Consider the following 13888-nt stretch of genomic DNA (forward strand, 5'->3'; position numbering starts at 1 on the left):
GCAGCCTGTTCCAGTGCTTGACAGCCCTCTCCATGAAGAAATGTTTTCCTCATTCCCAAACTCCCCTAGCACAGCTTGAGGCCATTTCCCCTTGTGCTGTCCCTGTTCCCTGGGCCAATCCCCCCTGGCTGCCCCTCCTGTCAGGGAGTTGTAGAGAGCCAGAAGGTCCATTTGAAACTCCTTTTCTCCAGGCTGAGCATCCCCAGCTCCCTCATCCTGCCAAAGAGTCATGTAATCCAGGAGCAGGGGAAAGGGCCAGTCAGGCAGGATTGGAGTGCCAGCTGTGACTCCTGGTGAAGATCCCCCCAGACAGCCACTACCCACCTCCCAGGAATCTTGAAAGACAAGCAGGGCTCCTCTCCAGGAGCAGCTTTCCACGAGGAGCTGCAGACCAGCAGTGACCTCCAGTGGCTGCAGCCAGGTCTAATGCAGATGTCAGGATCAAACCCCTCCTCTCCAGCCCCCCAGGGATCTCCCACAAGAGGCACAGGAGGTCGACAGACCAGGGCTGACCCTCGGCCCCTCATCCCTCTGACCTGGGCTCTGGGGGGCAATGCCTTCCCCTGCTGGCCTCCAGGCTCACCAGCAAAGGCAATTTTCCATATTTTCCTTCCCTCTGCAAGTCACTGTATTGCCAGGACATCCCACACAGCCCTCAGGGGTGCAAATGGACACCACTCAGCAAAGGGGTGATAAAACATTGTCTGCCTGTCTATTCCAGCCGGCTGCAGAGACAAAACTACCATGAGAAAGAGTACACAGAAGTGAGGGAATGTGTCTGAGAGGATGGCAGGGAGCAGCTCTCCCTGGGAATTTGGTGGAGAGGCAGCTCTGAAGTGCTGAGACAGTGGTCTGATCAGCCACTGCTCTCTCCCTCCTAGGCAGCCTGCAATAAAAAGAACTGTATTTCCTCACTTCTCAGCCCCAGAGACTCCCCAAACTCCATTAAAAAAAAAAAAAAAAAAAAGTTTACAACTCACCAAAGCAGTAATGAAAATCCCAGCACCGAGCCATGGCAATAGCAAACCCCACATAAATCTGCAGCTGCACATCCCAAATCGCCACTGCAGACCTGGCAGCTGCCTTGGGACATGCACATCACACCAGCATCCCTGCAAAGCTTTCCAGGGACAGGCACATGCTTATCCAGGTGCCACAGTGCCCTGGAATGGCTCTGGAGCATCCAGGGAGTAGCAACTGGCAGGGTTGCTGTTATAACCTACCCAACAATCAGGAATGCAGGGAGAAAGCTGTGAAGATGCAACAGGACATAGCTGGGCAAAGCACAGCAGCTGTGCCATGAGACTATCCCTGCAGGAAAAGCTGGGGGGAAAAGCTCAGGGTCAGGTCTGGTGAGTCAGGCAGGGAGCCTGAGAAATGGCTCTGCTGAGCCAACAAGGCTCCAGGGCTGGGATAAAACCCTTCAGCAAAACCCACCAGAAAAAAAACCTGAAGTTTTCCTAGAAAACTGTTCCGCCCACTCCATCCTGGCCAGGAGTGCAAATACTGAAGGGGTGCAACACTTGCTGTAGGAAGATGAGCAGTGAAGAAGGTGTTTGGGGAAACAGCCAAAATCACAGTTCTCATGGGGACAATGGGAACAAGCACCTGCTCTGCCCATCTCACAAAGCCATTGAATCCCTGACTGGTTTGGGTTGGAAGGGACCTTAAAACTCATCTCATTCCACCCCCTGCCATGGGCAGGGCATCCTCCACCAGACCAGGTTGTTCCAAGCCCTGTCCAATCTAGCCTGGCTATCCCAGCAAGAAAAGCCACAACCACACAAGTTGCAAGCCTTGAAGTCTCTCCTATCCCTTACACATCCAAAAATCTCTCCTTGCCCAAATATTTTGGCCGCTGCAGACTAAAACATGAAGGTGCAATGAGCTGTAGTGATGCCATGTGAAAGGGAAGCATCCAACATACAGATGGAAGAGCTTTTCCATGGTAAAACATGAGCAGGGTTTTCAAAACACTTGGAAAAGCACATCCTGCAAAGATCCAGAGGCATCCAGGTGGCTGGATTTTAAGGAATAACCTAGTAGGGTTTGGGTTTAACCTTTTAAGAGGGGCCATTAAAACACAAGGTCAAGGACTGAGTGGCTTCATGCCACAAGATGTAGTGTTTCCACCATCACTGTGAGCACCAGAGGTCTGCAGGGCACATTTAGAAGGGAGTAAAGCAGGAAAGAGGAAAATAAAGCATTTTGAGGGATAACAGCAGCAGCAATCACCACCACACCACCTGTGAGGTTTCCACAGAAAGCCCCATTTTTTGTGAGCATAGCTTCAAAGCAGCTGAGTCAAAGCCATGTTGTCCTCATCTCCCTTATATAAGCACACCTTATTCCCAGCTATTGTCTGGAAAAGGTCCTATCATCAGTTACCTTCCTTCAGGCTTGGAGCAACCTGATCTAGTGGAATGTGTCCCTGCCCACAGCAGGGGATAGCAATGAGAGGACCTTTAAGGTCCCTCCCAACCCAAACCATCCCAGGATTCTGTGATTCTCTGGAGTCTGCAATTCTCTGCTAATTCCACAGTGGTCACCAGCAGTCGAGCACCCTGGGTTGAAATAACACAAAGTAAGTCCATTTTAACAACCACACACAGGTCATGCTCATATTTCCCTCTCCATACACCCATCCCACCAGATAAATCATAAGCAAGAGATTTTTATGTGGATTTATTTTTATTTTTTTTACATTGTTAGAGTTAAAAAAAAAAAGAACCCAACAAAATTAATAAATATTAAAAGTTAAAAAGCTCTGAATCTCGTATGTACAAAACTTTATACATCATGGTAACACTAGACAAGGTTACAGCACAGAAACAACTCTGTGCATCCACCTGGCCCAGGAGGGTGCAGGGGACCAGAGTCATCCTCTCCTCCTGGAGACAGGACCAGAGACAGGACAGAGCAACCCAAGCTCAGCCTGCCTTCAGATGGAATAAATTTCCCATCCCTGCAAATGTTCAAGGCCAGGATGGAGCTTGGAGCAACCTAGTCTAGTGGAAGGGGTCCCTGCCAACAGCAGGCAGGCTGGAACTAGGTGAGTTTTATGGTCTCTTCCAACCCAAACCATTCCAGGATTCCATGAAATCAGCAGTGCTGGGTGCCAGCCCTGCAGCATCACCACCCCAGAGCACCCATAGCTGGTGGGGGCATTTGTCACACCCCAGTTTAGACTTCCCCACCTCTCAGCTCAAGGTCAGGATCAGCACCTGCAGCACAGTCCCCCTGCCCACACAGCCCCGAGGGGCCTGGCTGGGGCTGCAAGGAGCTGGGTCAGACCCCAGCCACAGCTCTCCCCCGAGGTGTAGTGAGGAACCACTGCAAATTTTCCTTAAGCAATAAAGCACCAATGCCCAGGCCAGCACAACAGGGAGGGGCACAGCTGGGAATCTGGGAGGAAGGACATCATAGTCCATTTTTGGGGGGGAAGAAGGTCTTTTCCTTACGCTCCTTGGAGAGTAAACGAAGCATTATCTTTGGCACAATAAATAAATGCTGGCACTCCCATGCAGGGGCTGGCAAGGGGCACAAAGGTGGTAGCAGCATTCCAAGGGATGAATCCCATCCTGGTAGCCCCACAGGATCCCCTCTGGATACCAATACCTGCACATCCAAGATCTGGGCACTCCATAGGCACCCTCCATGTGCCCACTGCCATGAGGTGTGCCAGCTGTGTGGCTCAGATAGATGGGGGGCTTTGTTCCATGTTTTGGGATGTCCACCTCAGCCAAAGGGCAGCACCCAGGAGGCCAGGGACCTCCAGCCTCAGGTGCTTTAAGAGGAGTTGCAAAAACACTCGTCCAGCCGTGACTTGGCAGCAGGAGGGTGTTTGAAAGCTCCAGGACAGCACTTCAGAGTCCAATGCTTAAAACATCAGGAATGCAGAGGGGTCTCCATCCATTTCAAAGCAAGTACCTCAACTCTGTCACAATCCACACCAGATTGGGAAAATCACCCCAGGCCACCTCACCAGCAAGCCCTGGCTACCTGCAGAGCTTGCACTGTCCCTAGGGACACTGCATCCTACTCCTGGGATACTGGGAAGCAGGACCAGCAGGGCCAGCAGATGCACACAAACCATGCACATGCTCCCAAGGACATCCCGCTTTGCAATGCCGAACTGGTCTATCTGCCAAACCTTGCCTTCCTCAGACTCCACCTCCCCATTCCCAAAACCTCCTCCCCCACAGATGCCCACCTTCCCCAGCCACTGCACCCAGAGGTGCCCTAAGCACCAAAACCATGGCAGCCCCCCTGGGGACACCATTTTGGGGAGGTTTTGAGGACTGAAACTCATCCAGGCAAACCCTGTGCCCAGAGCTGGCCCAACACCCAGCAAGGTGAGGGCAGCCCAAGGCTCCTAAAGTGCTGTGCAAATGTTTAGTACTTGGCACAATAATTTGTAATGGCATTAATCACCCCCCTTTCACCCCTTCCCAAGCAATAAGAGGCAGATGAACCTTTGCCTCTCTCCTCTCCTTGTAACTGCCCTCAACATCCACTCTCATCTTCCCAGTCACCCCCATTTGCCCCTGGAAGCTGCTGGTGCCCCACAGGCAGTGGGTCCAAGGGTGCAGGGATGAGGCTGGTGATCCTGGGGAGGCTGGGCATTGGTATCAGCTCAAGGCTGGCCAAGGGCAGTATTGGCTGAAAAAAAGTCACCCCCCGGTGACAGGCATTTTCAACACAATTTTTGGTCTTTGACCTGTGGTTCTTATTGCTCACTTTGGAATTTCCTGGACCACCTCCTGCCTCCAGGACATAAGCTGCTCTATGCTTATCATGTTCCACCTTCCCCCAGACATGTTTCCCAAACTCTCTACCCCAACAAGGACAGCCCAAACCAGCATTTTGGGATTTCCTCACATTTCCCCTCTCCTAACCTCGTCACCTCTCTCCAGTTTCCCTGCCCTCCCAGATTCTCAGTATCCTCCCACTGCTATCCCCAAGCTCTGGAGCTGAACCACCAAGCAGGACCTTCCTCTCCAGCACATCCTGTGTTGCTGCTTGGAGCAGGGGGAAGGAAAAAGCAACATTAAAGCCATCCCCCTCCCACATCTTTTTAGCACCTTGGGAGGAAGCAGCCTGTCTACCCGCAACTTTTTCTGCTTCCCTCCACCTTTTTCTCCATGGTGCTGTCAAAAAGCATCCTGGCATGGCTGGGAGGGCAAGAGGGATCATGAGGAATGAGTGGTTTTCCCAGGAATTTCTGGGTGTGGAGCCAGGTTGTTGCCAAATGTGGCAGTGCCACCCATGAAAACCATTGCTGGGAGTCAGGGGGATAGGGAAAAAATGGGGAGAAAGGGAGGGAGGAGGGAGAAAGGCTTTCCCTGCCCCATGGTGAGGTGGTCCCGAGCAGGTTACCTGGCCCCCTGGCCCCTTCCTGGCTCGCTCGGGGCTGGCAGCTCCCTTGGAAAAGCACCACTGCTGGATATCCCAGGAGCAGGAGTGGGGTCCCCACCAGGCTCCCCCCGAGCCAGGGTGGTGGGGTAGGGAGAGAGTGCTGGAACAGGGCTGGGAGCAGTGGTTCCTGGAGGAATGCTGGTGACAGGGGGTGAGCCAGTGGTGGAGGAGGCTTTCTTCCCACAGGACTCGCAGCAGAGCTTGTTGTATCCAGGGATGGAGCAGTAGCGAGCCAGGACCTCCATCTGGCAGAAGATGGACTTGTCCCCGAGGCAAGGCTCCCCTGCAGAGGGATGGAGCAGCACAAAATAAGGTGGCATTAAGCTCCCAGTCCTGCACCTCTCCAATGGGATTCCTGAAGGGAACAAGGAACCCTTTCTGGGTGCTGCCTATGCACATAGGAAGAAGGCAAGAGGGACCTGGAAAGTGAAGCCAAAGCACTGCAGGATTCTGTGCACGGACTAAAAACAGAAAGCAAGGGATGCTCCAAACCAGCATCTTAAATCGAATCAGGATGCATCTTGCCCCGACCATGAAGGACTCCAAGGGGGAAAAACCAGAAGCCATCTCCCTACTTAAAGAAATTCCAAGGTAGAAAGGAAAGGGCATAAAAACTGGGCGGCAAAAGGAGTGCAACAGGGAAACTGCAGAACCCCATACACCACAAGATGGCAATGGAGCAACGGGCTTTGGAGCAGAAGAATCAGGTCTGCGGCAGCTGAGGGTAAAACTCCCCAGGAGCACTACTGGATGTGCTCCCACCTCTGTGCTTCCCACAGGGAGGGGCAGAAGTCCTCGGGAGGTTATCCCGGGAAGCGCTGCCCTTACACAAGCACGGGCACTTACTGGAGGAGATCTTGCTAACAGGATTTTTGGCTCCATCCTGAGGCACCCGCTGCCCTTTGGTCGTGCCGTGGTCACCGGCGTCAGCGCTGGCAGTGATGCCAGAGAGTTTCCCTGCAGAGAGAGCACCACAATGCCCAGCAGCCACAGGAAGCTGAGGGCACTCAAAATACCCGGGGAGGGTGTTTGTTTTGTTGTAAGGGATCTTCTTAAAAATTAAGCCCTTTAGGGACAACCCAGTTGGCCAGCACTTAAGCTACTCCAACCCCACCCAAGATGAACTTGAGGGTGCCCATCTCCATCAGCTCATTGCATCCTCAAACTGCCAGGAAACCCAAAACCAGCCAATGCCAGGGCTAAGAGCAGAGAAGGGGAATACTTTGGCTGGTTTTTAACGTTTTCTGGCTGCCAGCAGCATCAGGGACGTTCAACCCAACCTTGTCTGCTGGCACCCCCTGAAGCCACAACGGGCTTTCGTGGGGGTTGATCCCCACCAGCACGTGCCCCATCCCAGTGGTGCCTCTTCCTCCTCTCACCTGGGCAGAGGGCCACGTGGCAGCCCTGGATGGCCTCTGGCTTGTCACCATCGCAGCGCGCGCCGCTCTCGCTGCCCTTGCACACCACCTGCCGCTGCTGGACGCCTTCCCCGCAGGTTGCCGAGCACTGTGCCCAGACAGACAGACAGTGACAGTGTGGGGACAGCCCCCACACCCCAACAGCACACCAGGCTGTGCAGATGACAATTCCTCACGTGGATGTTGCTTATTGATTTGGGGTTTCCCTGCCTATCTCTCAAACCCCCATGCTCTCCGCTCAAGGATGCTCTCTCCTCTCTCATTTTCAGTGAAAACATCACTGCCTCTTGTACCCTTATCTCCACTAAGGCCAGGCTGGATGGGACTCTGAGCAACCTGGTCTAATGGAAAGTGTCCCCGTCCATGGCAGGGAGGTTGGACTAGATGACCTGTAAAGCTCCCTTCTAATCAAACCATTACAGGATTCTACTCCATGATCCCTATAAGCACCTGAGCTTCACACCCACCTCCCATACCCCTCCTTCCAGGGGCTTCCTCACCTCAGACCAGGCTCCTGTCCTCCACTGGGCAGGGCAGGGCAGGCGGCTGCAGGGCCGGCGCGTCTCGGGGCGCTGCCCAGGGCAGTACTTGGTGTGCAGGGTGCGGTTGGTGCCATCCTGCAGGGACTGCACACACTGCACTGCCCGTGCCTGCACCCCCAGCTTCCCACAGGAGCGGCTGCAGGCACCCCAGTCCTCGGCCACCCACCTGCCAGAGTGGGAAGAGAGACACAGAGGAGGTGCTTAAGGCGATGCTCACACTGGGAAGCGGCCAGAAACACTCCCAGTGTGACCCCGAAACCGCCCCAGACAGGGATGGGAGCACCTCAGGCCACCCAGGGAGGACTTACATGGGCTGGGAGCATTCCTGGAGGTTACAGCGCCTCCGGATTGGCTTTGGCTTCTTGCCGTTGTCACAGAAGTTTCTATGCACCATTCGGTTGTCACTTTTCCGACGGCAGCCGTACTTGGTGTACTGGATGCCTGAGGGGCAGAGCATGGGCAGTGAGGTGATGGGGGTGGGGGTCCCTCCAGGTTCCCCCAGGTCCTTCTCCTGCATCCCTGCTGGGATGTGGGCTCTCAGATGTCACCACTCAGGTGAGATCCAAGGTTTGCCAAGGATTCTCATGTGGCTGCTGGACAACCCCAGGGTCTGTCAGGCTGCTGGGGACTGCACATAGCTTGTGGGAAGTGTTCCAGGCCATGGCAGGGGGTTGGACCAGGTGACCTTTAAAGGTTCCTTCCAACCCAAACCACTCTGTGATTCCCAGATCACGAGTTGCTCCCCATGACCTGAGGGTCAGATCCCAATGGCTGCACAGTAACGAGGCTTTCATCAGCAAACCCCACGCCTACTTCCTACTGAAGCATACAAACTTCAGTAGTGGTCATCTTTAAAATCACTATTTCTTGGCTCAACTCTACAAATTCAAACTCAAGGAATTCAAAAATCACAGCAGGTCCATGGACAGACAGACAAAGGTATGCACACACAATCATGTAAGCCTGCTTCTGTAAGAAATCCTTCAAAAATACTCATTTTAACTGCTTTGTAATAATTTTTCCAAGCCAGAGATGCCCCAAGGGGTTCACACACCCTTTACCACATCCAAGCATCCCCCCAAGCACACCCTGTCGGCTGTTATGAAGAGGAGGTTACCTCCTCCACACGCCTTGGAGCACTGGGACCAGCTCTTGAGGGCCCACTCGTAGGAATCCATCTCCTCAAGCAGGACATTGTTGTTTCCAATCATGGGCAGCAGGTCTTCGTGGATGATGTAGCGGTACATGAGGCTGCTCCTCGCCTCCTCCTCCTGAGGGATCACCTGCAGGCACAGAGGGAACAGTGGGAGAGGGGGAAGAATGCTGCCATGGGAGAGGGACCACATGGCAAGGTGGCCTATGGCCAAAACTGGGGATGAGCACAGGGATGGATGGGAGCACAGACCTGCTGTCCCCTGCATGTCCAGGGAACCCAACCCCTAACTCCCCCAAATACCAGCATAACTAAAATGGCATGTGGGCTCATAAGTAATTTCTGCAGAGCAAAATGCAGCTGGACTCAAAGGCAAGTGCCCAAGCAACATGTCCTTGTGCCATTCCCTCACACAGCTTGTCACCCCTTGCTTTTGGCTGGCTCATTCCCTGGATTTAATGACATGCCACACACACTTCCTCTACCCACATCCTTCCATCACCTGCCACGTCCCACTTCAGATCACCTCCCCTGTCTGTGACAGTCATCCCCAAGTCCCCCAGAGCATGTGCCAGCCAGGCTTACCAAAACACTGATGGCCTCATGCAGGGGACCGCTGGTTTTCAGGCTCTCCTTGCCTTGTTCCACAGTGTATTCCCACTCCAAGCCCATCTCAATGAACACTTGGCTTTTGGCTGCTTTGCCGTTGGCATTCAGGATGAAGTTCCCTGTGGCTTGATTCTTAACAGCTGGAGGAGAAAGGAGATATTTTCAGTATCATTGCCTCTGGGCACTCACTTTGGAGGACTGGAATGACCCAAACAAGACCCTTTCTGGTGGGAATTATTAGAAAAGGGTTGAGAAAGGGTGAAGGGAGAGGTTGACTAGGGCATGCTCACCGATGCTGTGGGATGCTGGCTCCATCTCTTCTATCTGAAGGTGCCTCGCTCCAGCTGGGATCTCAAACATCTTCAAAACACCTGAAAGGGAGGGACAAAGGATGGAAGGAAGAGAAAAAGCAGGTTTCCTCCAAATGGACAGATGAATCCAGGTCACGAATCCACTCCCAAACCCACCCAGCCCTCTCACCTGGCTGCTTGGGGGTCTTGGCCAACGTGCCCTTCACCGTCCGGCAGTGGGAATTGTCCCCCCCGCAGACCCCACACTTGTCATCCTGCTTCAGGGAGCCAACCTCCTTGTCACAGCCGACATGCTGGCACCCAGGAGAGGAGAGGACAAGCCTGGGGTTACATCCCTGAGGCCCAGCCTGGGGTTACAGCCCCACAGCCCAGCCCGTCGCTCTGCCATCCCCTTTGCTGCACACAGGCTTGGTCCCCAGGGCAAAATACGTGTCCCCAGCAGGTTCAGCTCTCTCCTGGCCAGGGAAAGGACAGGAACAGTCCCAAAAAGCTCCTCACCACGCACTCGCCCCGGACACAGACGCTGTAAGGGTCTCGGTAGCTGCAGCGGGTCCCGTCGTGAACAACCTGGTTCATGAACACCACGTCCCCTGTGCCCTCAGACTGGCAGATCAGCTCACACTTCTGAGCATCTGCAGCAAAGAAAAAGGGAAAGGGAAAAAAAGGGAGGGGGGGGGAGAAAGAGGTAGTGGAAATATATTAGGGTGGGTAAAGACAGAAACCCATCTCAGCTTGTACACCTGAGCACAGCCAGATTTCCAAAGCCCAGGATATTTGTGTGCCTTAGCTCCCATGTCCATTTGCTGCTCAAGAGCCTGCACTTTTGCCCAGTACACTGAGGACATTAAGGAAACAACAGAACATGCTATATCAGGCTGCAATGCAAGTAAGCAGCTCTGCTCTGGAGACAGGCTGGGAGGGTAGGGGGTGTTTATGTGGAGAAGAGAAGGCTACAAGGAGAACTTAGAACCCTTTTCAGTGCCTAAAGGGGCTCCAAGAGAGCTGGAGAGGGACTTTGGAAAAGGGAATGAAGTGCTAGAACAAGGAGAAATGGTTTTAAACTGCCAGAGGGCAGGGATAGATGGGATATTTGGAAGGAATTCTTCACTGTGAGGGTGGAGAGGCCCTGGCACAGGGTGTCCAGAGAAACTGTGGCTGCCCCATCCATGGAAGTGTTCTTCCAACTGTGAATAACCTGGTCTAGCAGAAGGTGTCCCTGCCTATGGCTGCAGGGTTGGAATGACATAACTGTAAGGTCCCTTCCAATCCAAACCATTCTGTGATTCCATGATTTTAAAAAGCTGGCTTCTTGATGCTGGCTTATTGCACAACAGTTTCCAGCTCAGGAGCTTCCCACCGCTCAACATCTGTGCAGCTGGCACAGTCTCCATCTCATGGTGATGGCCACCAGGGCAGACTCCTCTGCAGGAATTTGGCTACTGCTCCTTCGCTAGGACCTGCTGCCTCTCACCGTCATGATGCTCGTAGGGAAGCCAGGAATGTTTGCTGTTCTGGTGGGTGTAGTAGGAGTTGCGCTTGGAGCACTGCTGGGCACGGAAATCCTGGTAGGGCCCCGGGCACTCCTCGGCATTGCACACCTGGTACTCGTAGGTGGCTCCCGGGCACTGGCGCCCTCCGTATGCCGGGCTGGAAAATAAGTCCAGTGGGTTGTGAGTGTTGGAGAGGGGATGGTGCTCAACCCCAACGCAGCTCAGTGCCTGAATACACAGCACAGCTCCCACAGGAGCAGATGTCTCCCCATCCCTGCCAACGAGGGGAAGAGCCAGGAACCTCTGGCTCACGGCCACTTCCAGTTGGGAAAAGGGAGGGAGGCGAAATCCTAACGTACGGCGGGTTGTCACAGCTCCGGCTGCGGGATCGCACGCCTCCCCCGCAGGTCCTGGAGCACGAGCCGAACTTGGACCAGGAGCTCCAGCTGCCATCCTGGCTGTAAGGCTGCTCTGAAGTCTTCCAGATGCAGTGGCCCTTGAAGCACCACTGGAAGGGAGGAGAAGGAATGAGCTCCACACCTTTTCCAAAGCGCTCAGCACCCGTGGAGAGCCCTCCTGCACCCACAGCACTACAGAAACGGTAAAGCATGGGAGGAAGGTGCTCTTCTTCGTGCTCTCAGGCACATCCCTCCCATGGGAAGCAAGACCAGCCCCTACCTTGCCAGGAGAGCACTCGGTCCCATCCAAGGGCGGCCCTTTCTTGGTCTTGCAGAAGTAGGGGTTGTCCGGGTGGCTGCACCACAGCTGCTTGCAGGGGTCGAAGGTGCGGAACTGGGGAGCACAGAGGAGCTGGGCTGGGACGGCAGCGGCAGGTCCCAGCAGGCTGGTGGCAGCCAGGCTGGCTGGGGGTCCCAGGGAGGGGGGACAGCATGGCCATACAGACCGTACTCACCGCCGTGCACGTCTTGTAGCCCACGCCGAAGTCGAAGCGGCACTGCTCGTCCATGGAATAATTAATTCCTGGCAGCTCAGGTAACGTGGGCCACTGGTGCTCAAAGGGGTCATCCAGGAGGCAGTCGTAGGAGCTGCAGAGTCAGACATAGAGGATTTCCATCCATCACCCCATCCCTCAGCTCCAGGCCACTCTCCAAATTGAGAAATTTGAATTATCATGGAATCCCAGAATAGTTTGGGTTGGAAGGGTCCTTCAAGGCCATAGAATTCTACCCTCCTACCATGGGCAGGGACACCTCCCATTATCCCAGGTTGCTCCAAGCCCCATCAAACCTGGCCTTAGACACTTCCAGGGATCCAGGGACAGCCACAGCTTCTCTGGGCAATCTGTGCCAGGGCCTCTCCACCCTCACAGAAAAGAATTTTTTCCTAATATCCCATCTAACCCTACTCTCTGGCAGTGGGAAGCCGTTCCCCCTTATCAGAAGTCCCCGTCCAGCTCTCTTGGAGCCCCTTTAGGCACTGGAAGAAGCTCCAAGCACTCCCTGGAGCCTTCTGTTCTTCAGGCTGAACACCCCCAGCTCTTCCAGCCTGCCTCCAGAGGCACTCCAGCCCTGGGAGCACCTTTGGGTACCAAACGCCACCAGTCACAATGTGAAGGGAGAGCATCCCTCCCAGCTGGAAGGGACATACTGGATGTAGCGGTTGAGCTCCTGCTTGCTGCAGCGGGACCAGTGGTAGCGGTGGAAGGCTGCCTGGACCAGCGGCGCCATGATGCTCCCCATGCTGGTCTCATCGGCACAGCGGTTGCCCTGCCCGTCGTGCTCCATGCCCAACCTGATGGGAAAATCCCAAGGGATTTACACCTGCAGCAGCAGAAAGCCCCCTTTGCAGAGAGAGGGACACCACCACGGCCAGCTCTGCCTGGGTGACTTACACATGGCCAGTCTCGTGGGCGACGACAAAGGCTGAGGAGAAGCCGTCCTCGTGGTTGAGGGTGCAGCTGCGGAGAGGGTGGCACATCCCTGTCACTGGAGCATAGCCTGGGGCAAAGAGAGAAGGGGAGGACAGAGGAGGAGAGGAGAGAGAAAACCTTTGAGAGAGGAGGGGAAAAAATGAAAAATTAAGAAAAACAACCCACAAAAACATAACCTGGCTTCACTGCAACAGAGGAGAAAACAGAGAGGAAGGTACTGAAGAGGAGGGGCTGCCCGGATCACTTGGATGGCAGACCAAGAACTTGCTCACCAGTGTGACCACCCCAGTGCCAAAAGCCAGCAGACGTTGCTCTGGGGTTTGCTGGCACCTCTGTGCCCTCATGCCAATGCAACTGGGCAGGCAGAAGGACAGAAACAGCACCCTCGATGCCCCATCAGTGTGGGAGGCCACTGCCTCCCAGCACAGGAATGGCATCCCCTGCATTCTTTTCATATAAAACAAATAAAGAAGGAAAACGAGAGAGAAGAAAAGGCACAAGGCACTCCCCAGTGGCCTGCCAAAACCACAGCCCTGCTCTCCACCGGGAGCACCCACACGTGTACCCACCCCAGCCCCAAGGATCCCAGCCCTCGATCAAGTGCAGTGCAGTGGGGCAGCTGTGGGCAGGGAAACCTTCCCCCAGCCAGGCAGCAACACATCACCTCCATTTTTGTCACTTTTCCTTTCTTTCTCACCTTGTTTCTGCCCAATTTGATTAGCTCTTTGGCACATTCCAGAATTTACTCTCCAAATTTTTTTATGTATGTTGGTTTTTTTAAGGCTGACCCTTTTTGGCATCAAGGGAATTAGTGAAGGAAGGACATAGAGGTGAGAAAGGCAAAAGCAGGGCAGGACCATGCTGGATAACTGTGCCCTGGGGATTGGGATGCTGGAAGAGGAGAGCTCAGTGAGCCAAGAGTTGGCAGCAGCAGGAGAGGGATGCTGATGAGCTGAGGGAGATGCACATCCCTATACTCACCCTGGCCAAACCACAGGGTTCACAGAGACCCCCATCCTGGTGGGACAGTTGTTCCACACCAAGTCACACCCATAA

General features: G+C 54.3%; 1 protein-coding gene across 2 annotated transcripts in view; it reads right to left on the reverse strand.

Moving 5' to 3' along the window:
• Window positions 1-2670: 2670 nt before the first annotated feature.
• Window positions 2671-13888, reverse strand: part of ADAMTS14 (ADAM metallopeptidase with thrombospondin type 1 motif 14) — a 29983-nt gene continuing 18765 nt past the window's right edge. For both annotated transcript variants that reach the window (XM_085064373.1, XM_085064372.1), the window contains exons 7-22: window positions 12794-12899; window positions 12550-12693; window positions 11855-11987; window positions 11620-11733; window positions 11301-11449; window positions 10923-11098; window positions 9950-10083; window positions 9621-9744; window positions 9431-9511; window positions 9117-9280; window positions 8496-8661; window positions 7687-7819; window positions 7337-7544; window positions 6798-6924; window positions 6265-6375; window positions 2671-5701 (exon numbers count right to left, since the gene is read on the reverse strand). In XM_085064373.1, the coding sequence (XP_084920499.1) occupies window positions 5376-5701; window positions 6265-6375; window positions 6798-6924; window positions 7337-7544; window positions 7687-7819; window positions 8496-8661; window positions 9117-9280; window positions 9431-9511; window positions 9621-9744; window positions 9950-10083; window positions 10923-11098; window positions 11301-11449; window positions 11620-11733; window positions 11855-11987; window positions 12550-12693; window positions 12794-12899 (2396 nt within the window). In that variant the 3' untranslated portion in view covers window positions 2671-5375. The remainder of the gene's footprint in view (window positions 5702-6264; window positions 6376-6797; window positions 6925-7336; window positions 7545-7686; window positions 7820-8495; window positions 8662-9116; window positions 9281-9430; window positions 9512-9620; window positions 9745-9949; window positions 10084-10922; window positions 11099-11300; window positions 11450-11619; window positions 11734-11854; window positions 11988-12549; window positions 12694-12793; window positions 12900-13888) is intronic.

This window comes from Lichenostomus cassidix, chromosome 6, assembly GCF_008360975.1.
Source record: "Lichenostomus cassidix isolate B80296 chromosome 6, HeHo_3.0, whole genome shotgun sequence".
In the NCBI taxonomy this organism is placed as follows: Eukaryota; Metazoa; Chordata; class Aves; order Passeriformes; family Meliphagidae; genus Lichenostomus; species Lichenostomus cassidix.